The following is a 16,571-nucleotide window of genomic DNA, read 5'->3' on the forward strand; positions in this document are numbered from 1 at the left end:
CGACACCCTGGACAAGTTGTGTCCATAATTTGTAAAATAACTTCAAATGACTTCGACTGAGCGCATTTTACAAAGATTCCACGGCATATAGCGATATTTTACCTTTTAAGACGCGCGCTGAATATTCAGGAAGTCTTGTTTTCGGGTTGGTGATGATTCCTGACGTGACGTCACAGAGGGAACGCCCATGACCGAGAAAGCGTCACACAATGCATTTTGGGTACTTTGTTTGGTCTGAAAACTTCGTGTTGATGGCGAAATTAGAAGTAAATCACATAAATAATGTGATGGTGAATCGTTGTGTGTTGCATCAAGACTACTATTTGATACTAGTTGACACAAATTCCCAGCCGACAAATCAGCCCATTTCCAACGAAGCTTGGGCGCCATCTTGTGCATTTTCTGGAATTCTACATTTCAGTCCAGATGCCTCAAAATGACACTTGAAGTCATTTTTATTGGTGTTTTGAATTTGACTAAAAATATCAGCGTGGGTGTTTTGGGTATTTTAGATGCTATAAAACGTTTTTCGGATGTCAGTTAGGAAACAAAAACATGGTGTCGGTTGTCCTTTAAGCTTGAACTTTAGTCCTATATGGTGCGTCAGATACGAAGCTAGCTAGCTTTGATAACTTAATATACACATTACTCCAATCATCAAAGCTCTAAAAGCAAAAACACATGCATAAATAAAATGACAATTTCTTAAAAGGTTATTGACATGATGCTATTTCTCGCCGGTCTTATTTTTTAGGCATTAGCAGGTCCTCATTTCTACACGTGGGGAGACCACGGCGGTATCCTGATGGCTATCCCGCAAGGGGGCTCGTGTACCCATCTCAAGTAAGTCCCAACAAGTCATCATCAGGTAACCTCTCTGGGGTTTGAGTTTGTTTAATGTGACGGTAAAGTGTCCTTGAGAGTTTTGGAAGGCGCTTATAAATGAAATGTATTGAGGAGGTTTAAACATTAAAACGACAGGCAGACGACAGTGGGAGAATTTCAACTTTGATAGATGGCGCCCAAGTTTGTACTTTGATAGTTCAAAGACAGAGTGTAGACTGCAAGGTTAAATGTCCCATCGATCAGGCTCCATAAATAACCCGCACAAGCCATCTGTACACTTGATGCAAAAAGCTATCAATCCAGCTAAACAGAACACAATTGATGAGGAACAAGGTAAAATTATGGCAGAGAAAGCACCTACAAGGGATCATTGCTCAAGATGGTGAAAGAAATAGGCTACGTTCCTCATCAAGTCTTTAATGCTGATGAAACCGGCCAATTCATTCCATCAAGCCATCAACAACCATCACAAAGGTAAATAAAACGACTTTATAATACAGTACAGTTTATTCTTGGAATTATAACATCATAACACATTTATTATACATAAACTAAGGTATATTTTGTGTAGTTTTAAGGCTTAGAAAGTAGAAAATGATGTTTTATGTGGACCTGGGAACGGATTATTCTCATTTTAATGGTTTCCTATGGGAAATTAATTTTTGGGATACACACTTTTTGCCTTACACACTCTGTCTGGGAAGCAATTAAGTTTGTAAGCCAAGGTATCACTGTATTTTCAATTCCCGAATAAATTTGTGAATGTCAGTGAATGAGTTAAAAAAAAAGAAAGAATAAAGGAAAAGCACCGAAACTCAATGTGAATGTGTCCCCTGCAGATTCAGCACCAATGAGGGCGAGACATGGACTGAATTTCAATTCTCTGACACGGACGTGTATGTTTACCAGTTACTGACGGAACCCGGCGAGAAAAGTACCATTTTCACCATCTTTGGATCATATGCCCAGCAGAGACATAGTTGGCTCATTCTGCAGGTCAACGCCTCGGATGTTTTGGGTAAGTTGGACGCCTTACTGGATTTTCCGCTATCTAAGGCGCACTTGCATATAAGGCGCACTATCTTTCACGTTCCCTGTGAAAAGTCGGCTCCCATTGTTCGTTCACTTCAGAGATCCGGCTGTAATAACCGGCTCGTTGGCGAACGACACATGACTACAAGTGACCAGCAACATTGTCTTTCTGCTGCGCAGGTGTTCCATGTTCCGATTCCGACTACAAGCATTGGTCTCCATCCGACGAAAACGGCAACGAGTGTCTTTTGGGCCGGGAGATGACGTTTAAAAGACGAACGCCTCACGCCACGTGTTTCAACGGCGAGGACTTTGACCGTCCGGTGACCATGTCCAACTGCTCCTGTTCCCGCCAAGACTATGAATGGTGAGCGTCCATGCAGACATGCAAAACATGCCTCGGTGCAGAAATTGATTCTGAAGTTCTGATTTGATCAGACACCACTTTCGTTTGATGAATACAAAAACAGTTTGAATCTATTGCATTTGTTTCTGGAACGCTGGCAGTCCCACTTATCATGGTTGAAATAATCACATTTTTCCCTGTGTTTGCAAATCTATTGATCCCAATTTATTGCATTATTTGTCTTTATGATTCCAAATATTACTTGAGTATATTTATTCGGTTCAGATTATCTTAAAAGCATGCTCACTTATTGATAACTCATTCACTACCATTCACAAATTTATTCAGGAATTGAAAATATGACATAGAGCCCCATTCCTGAATTTGTTTGGGTTTTGTTTTTTCATGCTTGGGTGCTGATAAAGTGCTGGCCATGGCCTCTGGCTATTTTTTTGCAGCATTTCCTTTTTTTCCATATTAGCGCTTTGTTCCAGCTTCCGTTCTTGTTAGAGCGCTATATATAAAGCAACATGTATTGTATTATATTTTGTACGTCCGCCCCCATTTCAAGTTCATATAACTCCAGACCCATATAATTTAGGAATTAACTTTTTTTCCCGATGAAAGAAGAGAGTCTAAGGTTTCTTTCGCTGTATTGAATGTTTATGTAGTCCTAAATCTCAATATTGTTTGGGTCCTGCAATTTGAGTGACAATGACAACAACCTTGGCACTGGACTCCATTCCATCAAGCCATCAACGACCATCATTTATTTCTTTAATTATAATAGCACAGCACATTTATTATACATAAAATATGGTATATTTTGTGTCGTTTTAAGGCTTAGAAAATTATAAAATTTTGTTTTATGGGGACCTGGGAACGGATTATTCTCATTTTAATGGTTTCCTATGGGAAATTAATTTTTGGGATACACACTTTTCGCTTTACACACTCTGGGAACCAATTAAGTTCGCAAACCAAGGTATGATTATACATGCAATACTTGTTTTTTTCTTATCACCCCCGCACCCCTTTCAATTTTGCTGTTGTAGATTTCAAATGTCCCCACTGTGGGACGATTAGAGTCTTGCTGATCCTGATTCTGATCTCGTGTTTCTTTGTCCTCTTTCTACTTCCAGTGACTACGGCTTTAAGCTAAGTGAAGACTTGTCTCTGCAAGTGTGTGTTCCTGACCCTGAGTTTTCAGGTGATCTTCATGCTCCTCCGATTCCTTGTCCCGTTGGTACCACTTACCGCCACAGCAAAGGGTGAGCTGCAAGTATTTAACTGTTAAAGTGCAACAATTGCAACTTGGAATTTGAATTCATGTGTGCTGAGTGTCAAACATCGGTTATTAGTTCACATTTACAATCATTCACATTCATTTTCTTAAAGGTACAGTACTGCATTGTCTGCACTGTAAAGCGCTTCGGATCATAAAGCGCACCTTATATAAAAACCAATATGTATCTACTGCATAGTAGCCACCCTCATTTCAAGCTCATATAACTCCAGACCCATATCATTTAGGAATTAACTCTTTTTTTTCTGACGAAAGAAGAGCGTCTAAGGTTACTTACGCTGCATTGCATGTGTATGTAGTCACAAAACTTGCGGGCCTTTGTGAAAGGGGAATTCCAGAACTGCTACAGTATCTCTAATATACAGAATACCACCCAACTTTTTTAGATACAGTGATACTTCGGCATACGGACTTAATTGGTTACCAGAAAGTGTGTGTAAGGCGAAAAGTTTGTCTGCCAAACATTTATTTCCCATAGGAAACCATTAAAAATGAGAATAATCCGTTCCCAGGTCCCCATAAAAAATAATTGTGTACTAATAAGCCTTAAAACTACACAAATATACCTTATTTTATGTATAATAAATGTGCTATTGGATTATAATTAAAGAAATAAACTGTACTGTATAATAACGTCATTTGATTGCCTCTTGATGATATCCGAGTGAAGTTGCCATGCTTTCTCGGCGAAAATACCCTCACTCACACGGTCCCCTGCTAGCTGCTTTTCGTTCATCTAAAACAGAAATTTTTCAACCTCTTCTATTCCCTGAGACCGTTGCTTAGATAACACAGAAGCACCCTTAGCCACACGTAGCAATCGTCGATTTAGCATAATGGGACGCTAAGTCACACCTAACGCACACCTCGTTGGTGTTTTTCGATGATCTTCTTCTGCTCGAATCACTGTTCTCCTGTGTAGAGAAAAAACACATATTTATCACTTTGTCAATAGCATCACCAAGCGTCAGACTACTGAAAACTCATCAACAATCTCTGTCGCATCACAGATATCGGAAGGTACCAGGGGACAGTTGCACCGGAGGCGATGTGGAGGCCAGACTGGATGGAGAGATGATACCCTGTCCCGTTGGAGGTACAGTGATACTTTGGCTTACAAACTTAATTGGTTCCCAGACAGAGGTGAAAAGTGTGTCTCCCAAAAATGAATTTCCCTGTTTCGCGCAGAGAGTAACGAGTTCATCCTGTACGCTGTGAGGAATTCTATCCATCGCTATGACCTGGCGACCGGCACTGACCAGATCCTCCCTCTGGTGGGCCTTAAGGAGGCCGTGGCCCTGGACTTTGACTATGACAAGAACTGCTTGTACTGGGCTGACATATTGCTGGATACCATTCAGGTTTGAGAGTCTTTCCTCCATGACAAAGTTAACTAACGTCAACTGAAGGCATCACGTGGAACACATTTTACAATACAATACAATACATCCTAATTTATATTGCACGATCACGGCAGCTGTGACAAAGCACTTCACATAGTAGTCAACACAAAGCAAAATAATAAACACAACAAGAACATAACATGTGCAATCTTAACAGCTTTCCCTGTGTACTCTGTAGTGTTTGAGTACAATAAAAACACTATATTACATGAAGCAGTTTTAAATGAAAGAGGAGAGGATCCAAGCCTCCTTTTCACCAGTGGATCAGAGACGTCACGGTGGAACGTGCATGTCTCCTACAATCTAAATGTTTTCAAAGCAAACAGGAAGCTATAGCATCCATTGACAAAAAAAATGATCGTCTCACATAAATCCACTTCAATTCCAAGCCGCGACAGTTCCTACAGACGCATTTGAATCATATCCAAATTCAATGTAAATCGTTCAGGTTATTTGATCTTTTATTGTTATGTTTTCCAATGCGGTTTGATATCAAGGCATCTGAAAAAGTGTCTTTGGATGTTTCCTATTGCAGCGTCTCTGTCTAAACGGCAGCACAGGTCAAGAGATTATCGTCAGGAGAGACCTGCAGAACGTGGAGGCCTTGGCTTTTGATTCCATCAGCAGACTGCTTTACTGGGTTGATGCCGGCGCACAGAAAATTGAGGTACACCAACATGGAGCCGTCTGGACTCCAATGTAGCGCCCAGAAAATGGCGCATAAGCTCCGTTGGAAATGGGCTGATTTGTCCGCTGGGACTTTGTGTCAACTTACACCTTCCTTATACGTGTTACCGTAATTGGCTGCAACACACAACGATTCAACATTGCGTTCTTTATGTCGCTTTCCTTCTAATTTTGCGATCAACACGGAGTTTTCAGACCAAACAAAGTACCCAAAATGCATTGTGTGTCGCTTTCTCGGTCAGGGGCGTTCCCTCCGTGACATCACTGAGGGCATCGTCATCAACTCAAGAACAAGACTTCCTGAATATTCAGCGCGAGTCTTAAAACGTAAAATATAAGCTATATGCCGTGGAATATTCGTAAAATGCGCTCAGTAAAAGTCATTTGAAGTCATTTTACAAATGATGGACGCAACTTGTCCGGAGTTGTCGGTTGTCCTTGTAATTGCTGGTTTTCGCAATTTTAAGGTTTCCAATCCTGATGGGGATTTGCGTCACACCCTCCTTAACGCCTCCATCCTGGAACATCCGCGAGCTCTTGTTCTCCTGCCTAAAGAAGGGTAACCTCTTTACATTATCTATCCACACACACAAACAAAGTTTACATTCAGCCTCTTCGTTAGTCATCCATTTTCATTGCACCGTAGCTTTGTCGTATATTCTCAATATGTATCGCATCATATCTCGTCCCACAGTCTGATGTTCTGGACTGACTGGGGAGACAGAGCAGCGGGTATTTACCGAAGTTCCATGGACGGAAGCAACGTGTCCACAATCGCGTCCGATGGAGTTCGCTGGCCCAATGGCATTACAGCCGACGACCGCTGGCTGTACTGGACCGAGGCCTTCAGCGACCGCATTGAGAGGGCTGATTTCAATGGATTTCAACGACGTATTCTCTTTGAGGGGTTGCCCCACCCTTACGCCATTGCTGTCTTCAAGGTGAGGCTTGATCTTTTTTTTGTGTGTGTGTTTACACAGTTCAAGTTGATATCCTTTCGATCAGGTGTCGGGAACACATTTTGATGATTGCATCTGGCTCGCAGATACAACTGAATACAGTGATACCTCAGTTTACGAACCCCTTGGCTTACGAACTTTTTGGTTTACGAACGTTACATTTATGAACATTTTACCTTGGAATACAAACTATTTTTCGGGATACACACGGAGCTGCCACAACGAGTGACGTGTCGTTCGCGAACGAGCCCATTCTCCAAACAACAAAATGGCAGCCGACTGTTTTTGTCCTCTATTCCCCGCCCTCAGTCTACGGTTAAAGCCACGTGATTGGTCAAGAACGGAGCAGTGATGGGAGGTGGTTTAAACATTAAAGAGAGAGGCAGACGACAGTGAGAGTTTGTACTTTGATAGTTCAAAGACAGAGTGTAGACTGCAAGGTTAAAATATGCCATCAATCAGGCTCCACAAATAACCCGCACAAGCCATCTGTACACTTGATGCAAAAAGCTATCAACCTAGCTAAACAAAACACAATTGATGAGGAACAAGGTAAAATCATGGCAAAGAAAGCACCTCGAAGGGATCATTCCTCAAGATGGTGAAAGAAGAAGGTTACGTTCCTCATCAAGTGTTTAATGCTGAGGAAACCGGCCACTCCATTCCATCAAGCCATCAACGACCATCACAAAGGTAAATAAAACCACTTTATTATACTGTACTGTTTTTTTCTGTAATTATAACACCATAGCACATTTATTATACATAAAATAAGGTATATTTTGTGTAGTTTTAAGGCGTAGAAAATTATAAAATTTTGTTTTATGGGTACCTGGGAACGGATTATTCTCATTTTAATGGTTTCCTATGAGGAATGAATTTTTGGCATACACACTTTTCGCCTTACACACTCTGTCTTTGAACCAATTAAGTTCCGAAGCCAAGGTATCACTGTATTTTACTTTTATGGCTCTTTTAGTCAAAAAGGTTCCCGGCCCCTGGTTTAGATGAAGGATTTTTGAGAATATTTTCACCAACTTTGCTTTCAGAATGACTTGTATTGGGACGACTGGTCCAGAATGGGAATCTTCAAAGCTCCCAAAACGGGTACTCAGAGTCACGAGCTATTAGTTGGCAGACTGACTGGTGTCATGGACTTGAAGATTTTTTATAAAGGCAAGAATGGAGGTGAGAAACAAATCCAGTGTATGAGTGGAGGAATTGAAATCATACGTTATCTCATTGACTGCCAGACCATGTGCAAAAATGTGTCCACTCCGGTGCCAGGGTTTTTGTCATTTTCACTTCAATTCCAGGACCTACAGAATATTGAGTTTTAGGACTACATAAACATTCCATACAGTGTTAGAAACCTAAGACTCTGTGCCCCCCTCGTGGAAAGAAAAACATTGCCAGAGGTCGGACTAGCGCTTAATCAGCATCCAAATAAGAAAAAATAAAACCAGAACAAATTCGGGAATGGCGCTCTACGTCACATTTTCAATTCCCGAATAAATTTGTGAATGGCAATGAATGAGTTAAGCAGTTTTACGTGTACTGTACTGTACTCGCGCTGAATATTCCGGAAGTTTTGTTTTGAGTTGGTGACGATTCCTGACGTGATGTCACGTCAGGAAGGCCCCTGACCGAGAAAGCGACACACAATGCATTTTGGGTACTTTGTTTGGTCTGAAAACATTGTGTTGATGGCGAAATTAGAAGGAAAACACATAAATAACGCGATGGTAAATTGTAGTGTGTTGCACCAAGACTACTATTTGATACTAGTTGACACGAATTTCACACCACCACAAAAAGCGGTGTATCCAGTGGAATCTGATGATTGTAGTAAAACATACTCTACCATACTCTTCACGACGCACACTACATCTTGAAATCTTGTCTCCCAGGTCACAACAGCTGTGCTGACCTGCCATGCAGGTTACTGTGTCTGCCTCAAGCTGGGCTAAGACACACCTGCGTTTGCCCGGAAGGCACCCCAACGACCACTTTGCCCGATGGAACGTTGCAATGTCAGTGCCCCGCAGGATACCACCTCCAAAACAACACCTGCGTAAAGACCGGTGAGATTTTGCTGTCATAGAGTCGTCGAATTGGCTAATTATTCATCAACATTTCCTGTCGTTATCAGAGCTTAGCTGTTCTAGCAACCAGTACCGCTGCTCAAATGGACGTTGTATTAGTAACATCTGGAAGTGCGACAGTGACAACGACTGTGGAGACATGAGTGATGAACAGGAATGTCGTAAGTACACCATGGACACACTCACATACCCATATGTACTAAATTATTTATGATATTATGTAATATTATATTACAAAGGCTCGAACACAGGAAGATTGTATTTTACTGCCGGCAGGGGAAGTAACCATTCATGACCGACGCCCAACCTCTGTAGCCTTCTGCCAAGCTATATACCGATAAATTTGTAACCTGGCTAATGAGCTCTTCCTGTGAAGGAGTTTACCAAATCCTAAAGACCAGATCTCCTCCCTGAAGATGACAGTTTGTTCACCTCAGATTGACCTCAGATTTTCTGTGCCTCCATTGTGGGCCTTGTGTTCGGCCAACTAAGCATACAACAGCATGACACTTTAAAATAGGACAACTTGTCTTCTGTCTATTCTCTTCAGCAACAACAACCTGTGACCCGACCAACCAGTTCCGCTGCGTCTTGTCCGGTTCTTGCATACCCTTGGCTTTCCAATGTGACCATGAAGATGATTGTGGAGACAACAGTGATGAAGAGCACTGCGGTAAGTCTTCGTGCAAATGTTGCTCATCGTATCCGTTTCACTATTTCGTACAAGACCTTCCAGTATTTGGAAAGACACTCCTTTCCCAGTACAGTAATACCTTGCCTTACGAACTTAATTGGTCCCAGAAAGAGTGTTTAAGGCAAAAAGTGTGTATCCTAAAAAATAATTTCCCATAGGAAACAATTAAAATGAGAATAATTCGTTCCCAGGTCCCCATAAAACATAATTTTCAACTAAATACGCCTTAAAACTACACACAATCTACCTCGTTTTATGTATAATAGGAATGATACGTTCTAGGTGCTTTCCCTGTTATAATTTTATCCAGTTCCTCATCAATTGTGTTCTGTTTAGCTGGGTTGATAGGTTTTTGAATCAAGTCTACAGATGGCTTGTGCGAGTTATTTGTTGAGCCTGATTGAGGGGAATTTTAACCTTGCAGTCTACACTTTACCTTTGAACTATCAAAGTTGAAACAAGTCTAAATTTCACTGTTTTCTATCCATTTTATCACTCTCTCTCTCTGTCGTCTGCCTGTCTCTTTAATGTTTAAACCACCTCACCTCACTGCTGCGTTCTTGACCAATCACGTGGCTTTAACCGAAGACTGGGGGCGGGGAATAGAGGACAAAAAAAAATGTCGGCCGGGTTGATTTTTACTTTTGATTGTCGTTCTATGACTCAGAATCTCACGTGTGCGGCGCCGAGGAGTTTACATGCGCACGAGGTGTTTGCATCCGCGATGCCTGGCGTTGTGACGGAGACAACGACTGCAGAGATTGGTCAGACGAGGCAAACTGCACAGGTAATGTGTTTCAAGAGTTTTTTTGATACTGGTTCAAAGCAGATGATGTTGCGTCTGATGATCTCCAACTCTTGTTTTATTTCTTCTAGCCGCCCAGCATACGTGCGAATCCAGTAGTTTCCAGTGTCACACCGGCCACTGCATACCACAGCGCTGGACGTGCGATGGTGACAATGACTGCCAGGACAGCTCAGATGAAGACCCTCATTATTGTGGTAACATCAAGCACTTACTTAGTAGCGCACGTTCCATACCCGAATGTCACACAACAGTGCACGTTGCCCCCACAATGAATGGTGTATTTTCAATTTTTTTACCATATATAAGGCGCACTGGACTATAATGCGCACCTTCAATGAATGAAATATAGTATATGTGATACCTCGGCTTACGAACGCCTTGGCTAAGGAACTTTTCGGCTTACGAACGTTAAATTCACGATAATTTAATGTTGGCATACAAACTATTTTTCGGGATACACACGGAGCGCCACAATGAGTGATGTGTCGTTCGCGAGCGAGCCTGCTCTCCTAACAAGGAAATGGCAGCCGACTTTTTTTGTGCTCTATTCCCCGCCCCGAGTCTTCGGTTAAAGCCGCACGTGATTGGTCAAGAACTCAGCAGTGGGAGTAGGGGGGGGGGGGGGGGGGGGGGGTTACAGAAACACAGAGCTGCAAATTAAAATAGATCGGCAGACGACAGAGAGAGTGAGAAAATGGATAGAAAACACAGAGAAATCTGGACTCCTTTCAACTTTATTGATAGATCAAAGACAGAGTGTAGACTGCAAGGTTAAAATAAATAATCTCATCAATCAGGCTCCACAAATAACCCGCACAAGCCATCTGTACACTTGATGCCAAAAGTTATACACCCAACTAGACAGAACATAATTGATGAGGAACTAGGTAAAATTATCGCAGAGAAAGCACGGTAACTTCACTCGGATATCATCAAGAGGCAATCTGGAAGTTCGTCATCCATTGATGATTTCAAGGCTAGCCACGGATGGTTCGAGAATTTTAAACGTCATACAGGGATTCGTAGTGTTCGTCATGGTGAGGCAGCCAGTTCTGACGATAAAGCTGCCAAAGCTTACAAGGAATCACTCCTCAAAATGGTGGAAGAAGAAGGCTACGTTCCTCATCAGGTGTTTAATGCTGATGAAAGCGGCCACTCCATTCCATCAAGCCATCAACGGCCATCACAAAGGTCAATAAAACAACTTTATCATACTGTATAGTTTATTTCTTTAATTATAATACCATCGCACATTTATTATACCCCGTACCCATTGAAATTGCTGCTGTGGACTGCAAATTTCCACATTGTGGGACGAATAACGGTTTTCTGATTCTGAATATACATAAAATAAGGTATATTTTGTGTAGTTCTAAGGCTTAGAAAATTAGAAAGTAGAAAATATTGTTTTATGAGGACTTGGGAACATATTATTCTCATTTTAATGGTTTCCTATGGGAAATTAATGTTTGGGATACACACTCTGTCTGGGAACCAAATAAGTCCGTAAGCCAAGGTATCACTGTATATAAAAATGTGTGTGGTCATCACTATTATGAGGACCATGATTGACGGTATTTTAATGTGTCTATTTTCCAGAAGGTAACAAATGCAAAGGCTTTCTATGCTCCAATAACACCTGCTTGCCGGTCACGTCGCACTGTAATGGCATGAAGGAGTGTCCAGATGGTGCTGATGAAGACAATTGTGGTGAGCATGCTTCATATCAATTGTAACCTATCACAGTGACACTCATTAGAGGTAAGATCTTTCAAGCAAGGACAAGGAATGACAATGCGTTTTTACCCACAGACCCTTTGTGCACTCGCTATATGGAGTTTGTGTGCAAGAATCGGGCCCAGTGTCTTTTTCAGTCCCTGGTATGCGATGGCGTCAAACACTGTGAAGACGGCTCTGATGAAGATGCCGATTATGCCAAATGTGGTGAGGAACATCTCCCTCTTAACGGACAACCGACAGCATTTTTTTCGTTTCCTAACTGACATCAGAAAAACGTTTTATAGCATCTAAAATAGCCAAAACACGAAGGCTGATATTTTTGGTCAAACGCAAAACACCAATAAAAATGACTTCAAGTGTCCCAAAACAGCCACAAAAACTGGGGAGATTCAGAAAGTGCCGCCCCCTTGTTCGTGATGTCACGCCCAGGATACTCCTTCACAAACTACCTTGCTCCAGAATCAGAACAATGGCTTCAGATTCGGAGTAGATGAGTTCGTGTTGTGAATATGCTTCAAATAGTTCTGAAGAGGAAAGCATAAATGTTTGCAATCAATTAAAGAAGTCCTTCCATATCAATTTGAGCCATCTGGACAGAAATGTAGCGTCTCAGAAAATGCACAAGATGGCGCCCAAGCTCCGTTGGAAATGGGCTGATTTGTCTGCTGGGAATTTGTGTCAACTAGTATCAACTAGTAGTCTTGGTGTAACACCCAACGATTCACCATTGCGTTATTTATCAGAATCAGAATCAGAATCAGCTTTATTGCCAAGTATGTAGAACACACAAGGAATTTGTTTCCGGTAGAACACGCTGCACTAGTATCGTCGTCAAAAAAACTGCTAAGTGGCACTATACAGTTCCATTTTGGCTACTGTTGAAGCCTGTTTTGTATGTCGTTTTCCTTCTAATTTCACGATCAACATGGTGTTTTCAGATGAAAAAAAGTACCCAAAATGCATTGTGTGTCGCTTTATCGGTCAGGGGCGTTCCCTCTGTGACGTCACTTAGGGCATCGTCATCAACTCGAAAATAAGACTTCCTGAATCTTCAGCGTGAGTCTTAAAAGGTAAAATATAGCTATATGCAGTGGAATCTTTGTAAAATGCGCTCAGTAGAAGTCATTTGAAGTGATTTTACAAATCTTGGACGCAACTTGTCCGGAGGTGTCGGTTGTCCTTTAACGATGCGCATGTTTTCTTATTTTTCCAGCCACTCCATCAGAGTTCAGCAAAGTGTGCGATGCATACACCTTTCAGTGCGCCAACGGAATGTGTGTAAGCCTGGAATGGAAATGCGATGGCATGGACGACTGCGGTGACTACTCGGATGAAGCCAACTGCGGTGAGGGCGAATTTCTGCTGTATTCCTCAAATGATAGCTAGCTAAAGCAAAGATGTACAAGATGTAGAATACAAAGACGATTGCGAGTCATGGAAATATCCAGCCATCCATTTTTTCATCCATTCACGATCGACGCCCAACCTCTGCAGCACTCCGTCAAGCTATTTATTGAGAGTACAGGTAACATCCGACTTACGACCACGACCTCGAGACCCTATTTTTTAAATTTTAATTCTACGCCTGGCATCGCACCGCGCTAGCAGGCAGGCAACGCGTCTGACAATTTTGGCTAGCCAGCTAGCATCTCACTCTCGCACAGCACTCGACCGTGTGATGGCACCAGAGGGGGGAGTTTGCCAGTCATTTAGCCTCTGAGGCTCTATTCAACATTTTGAATGGATTTTGACTTACGACCATTTTGACTTACAAACGGAACTCGGTCGTAAGTCAGATGTTACCTGTACATGCAAATTGAAGTGACACATTAGTAAAATACAGTCTTCTTGATTTGAATACCCCCCCCTGGACGTTCCATGTTACACGCACCAACATCCATAAACCAACCGAACATAGACATTTGAATGGGTTGTCTTTCCATAAACTGATTGATTTTGTAACCTGGCGAAGGAGCTCTTCCTGTGAAGGAGTTTCAAGTCGTAAATTGCTTCTGTGTTAAAGGAGTTTCCCTAAATTCCCCCTTAGATCTCCTACCTGAGGATGACAGTTTAACAGGCTGTGTCTGTTTACCTCAGATTGACCCCAGATTTTTCTGTGCTTTCATTGTGGGCCTTGTGTTCGGCCAACTAAGCATGAAACTTTCAAATATGATAACTTGTATTCCGTCTCTTCTCTATCAACTTGCCTGATGATCAGATGCCAGTGCTCGATGTGGTTTTATTGAGTGACTTTCCCTTTGTGTTTTTTTTTTCAGCTGCCCCCACTGATGTTCCTGGCTGCTCCAGATATTTCCAGTTTCAGTGTAAAAGCGGACGTTGCATCCCAACATGGTGGAAGTGTGATGATGAGAATGACTGCGGAGACTGGTCTGATGAATCTGAGTGCACAGGTAGACGAACATCAACATTTAGTTCACATGATTCCAAAATACAATACTTCCAAAAATATACCCCCGCCACCCCTAAACATCTGGCTATCTATTAGCTATTTATTTGCTCTCCATTAGCTAGCTTTCTATGTACTGGACTTACTTCTGGGTTGAGTGAACGCTGGCGCGTGTGGCTGCCGCTGCTCACCCACCGAGAAACTTTATCCCGTGACTGTAAAGTATTAACAGTGAGTCACGAATACTGCAAATGTCCCCATCGTGGGACTATGAAATTTTTTTTTGTTTTTTTTTTAAAGCCATTCATCTCCTCCAGGTGGCGCAGTTCCTCACACTGTGGCTCCCGGGCAGTCCACTTGCGCCCCCAACCGCTTCCGTTGTGGCACCGGAGCTTGTATCGTCAACACCTGGGTTTGCGACGGTTATGCTGACTGTCGTGACGGCAGTGATGAGCTGGGATGTCCCACAGGTCCCACGCGTCGATCCGTCAAAACCTCTTTTCAAATGGAATTGCCGCTCTTACATGTATTTGTTTTCTTTTCTTGGGTGTGCAGTGAACGCCACCGTGACGCAGATCTCAGTTTCCACGCCGGCTCCCTCCCCCCACGGTCGCTGCAATCCAGGTCAGTTTCGCTGTCGCCGTCTCCATCACTGCATCCCCGAATGGCAGCGTTGCGATGGAAGGATCCAGTGTCAGGATGCATCGGATGAGGCCCATTGTCGTGAGTCTCTTTGGATTGATAATAATTATCATAATCATAATCATAATACATTTAATTTACCTTTCTGGACACTTTACAGTAAAAACAATACATAAAACAATAAAATCGTGAATAAAACAAGAAATAATAAAACAGCAGATTAAACTAGACCATGAAAGCAAGTTTAAAGGACAACCGACGTCTCCGGACAAGTTGTGTCCATAATTTGTAAAATGGCTTCAAATGACTTCTACTGAGCGTATTTTAAAGATTCCACGGCATGTAGCTATATTTTACGTTTTAAGACTCGCGCTGAATATTCCCAAAGTCTTGTTTTTGAGTCGGTGACGAGTACTCACGTGACGTCACTGAAGGAACGCCCTGATATTATGGACTTTTTTTTCCCCCAGCCACCCGTGGGCCGTTGTCCTGCGTGGACGGAAGCCGCTGCGCCGACGGCGAAGCCTGCGTGCTGGACGAAGAGCGATGCGACGGCTTTTTGGATTGTTCCGACCACAGCGATGAGGACAACTGCACCTGTAAGTTGATGTTGAAGCTTTTTATTCTTCATTCCGTATTGTTTAAAAAAAAAAGGTGTCAAACATCCATGGATTCGTCAGTTACTGTGCTGTTGATTAGGAGGCAATAATAACATCGTCAATCATTCAATCAAATGTTATTGATGAGAAGGTTTCTTCAGCCGTCATCTGTACTTTTTTGAAGGTGTTGGACGTTTCGCTTCTTATCCAAAAGGCTTCGTCAGCGAACTAAAATATTTTGCTGGTAGTTTTGGCCCTATATATATCCCTACTGTCCAGACGTGCCGGTGCCAGACTCTGCTATGATTGGCCCCTGCTCTCAGGTTGAGGGGAGCAGAGGACTATTCCCTGAGGCTACCCTGATTACTTCTATTGTCCTGCCTGATTATGGGGTCTACGACTGGCCTGATTGCCCAATTTTCTCTGGTATCACCTCATCAGCATAACTAAGCCTATGTCGCCTAAGAAGTCTGTTGTAGGAATGACCCAAATTGAACCTCACCCCACCATGGCGATTTAGTGAAGGGTTTTGCTGTTTTATTAAAATAGCTTCTTTTTTTACATCATTTACATCTCTTTCCTTTTTCCTTCAAGCGGATACCCTGGCCTATAAAGTCCAAAACCTTCAATGGAATCCAGACTTCTTGGGTTCCATCACTCTAACATGGTCTCATCCAAAAAATCTTCCACTGGACTCATGCGACTACCTGATCTACTACAGGTGAGAAAAATAAATATCAATATTGACGTGTGTGGCTGCCGCTGCTCACCCACAGAAAAAATATCCTGTCACAGTAAAGTGTCCTTGAGAGTTTTGAAAGGCGCTTAAATGGCGTATAAATGAAACATATTATTATTATGACTGTATCTATTAGTTAGCTAGCTTTCTATCTGTTTGAGTTACTTCTGGGTTGAGTGAACGCTGGCGCGTGTGGCTTCCGCTGCTCACTCGCAGAAAAAATATCTGACTGAAGTGTCCTTTTGAAAGGTGCTTATA

General features: G+C 42.3%; 1 protein-coding gene across 1 annotated transcript in view; it reads left to right on the forward strand.

Moving 5' to 3' along the window:
* sorl1 (sortilin-related receptor, L(DLR class) A repeats containing) overlaps nucleotides 1–16,571 on the forward strand; it is a 41,996-nt gene that overhangs the window by 12,450 nt on the left and 12,975 nt on the right. Inside the window, exons 12-34 of the mRNA XM_089013160.1 lie at nucleotides 755–843; nucleotides 1,686–1,864; nucleotides 2,059–2,245; nucleotides 3,367–3,495; nucleotides 4,541–4,626; nucleotides 4,719–4,891; nucleotides 5,469–5,600; nucleotides 6,088–6,179; nucleotides 6,315–6,561; nucleotides 7,629–7,767; nucleotides 8,490–8,663; nucleotides 8,732–8,845; nucleotides 9,235–9,357; nucleotides 10,046–10,165; nucleotides 10,255–10,380; nucleotides 11,786–11,896; nucleotides 11,999–12,130; nucleotides 13,140–13,271; nucleotides 14,203–14,337; nucleotides 14,651–14,803; nucleotides 14,889–15,056; nucleotides 15,446–15,574; nucleotides 16,169–16,295. Of these exons, the coding sequence (XP_088869286.1) occupies nucleotides 755–843; nucleotides 1,686–1,864; nucleotides 2,059–2,245; nucleotides 3,367–3,495; nucleotides 4,541–4,626; nucleotides 4,719–4,891; nucleotides 5,469–5,600; nucleotides 6,088–6,179; nucleotides 6,315–6,561; nucleotides 7,629–7,767; nucleotides 8,490–8,663; nucleotides 8,732–8,845; nucleotides 9,235–9,357; nucleotides 10,046–10,165; nucleotides 10,255–10,380; nucleotides 11,786–11,896; nucleotides 11,999–12,130; nucleotides 13,140–13,271; nucleotides 14,203–14,337; nucleotides 14,651–14,803; nucleotides 14,889–15,056; nucleotides 15,446–15,574; nucleotides 16,169–16,295 (3,197 nt within the window). The remainder of the gene's footprint in view (nucleotides 1–754; nucleotides 844–1,685; nucleotides 1,865–2,058; nucleotides 2,246–3,366; nucleotides 3,496–4,540; nucleotides 4,627–4,718; nucleotides 4,892–5,468; nucleotides 5,601–6,087; nucleotides 6,180–6,314; nucleotides 6,562–7,628; nucleotides 7,768–8,489; nucleotides 8,664–8,731; nucleotides 8,846–9,234; nucleotides 9,358–10,045; nucleotides 10,166–10,254; nucleotides 10,381–11,785; nucleotides 11,897–11,998; nucleotides 12,131–13,139; nucleotides 13,272–14,202; nucleotides 14,338–14,650; nucleotides 14,804–14,888; nucleotides 15,057–15,445; nucleotides 15,575–16,168; nucleotides 16,296–16,571) is intronic.

The sequence above is a fragment of the Hippocampus bargibanti genome, linkage group LG14, assembly GCF_051943395.1.
Source record: "Hippocampus bargibanti isolate YZ-2025 linkage group LG14, ASM5194339v1, whole genome shotgun sequence".
NCBI lineage: Eukaryota > Metazoa > Chordata > Actinopteri > Syngnathiformes > Syngnathidae > Hippocampus > Hippocampus bargibanti.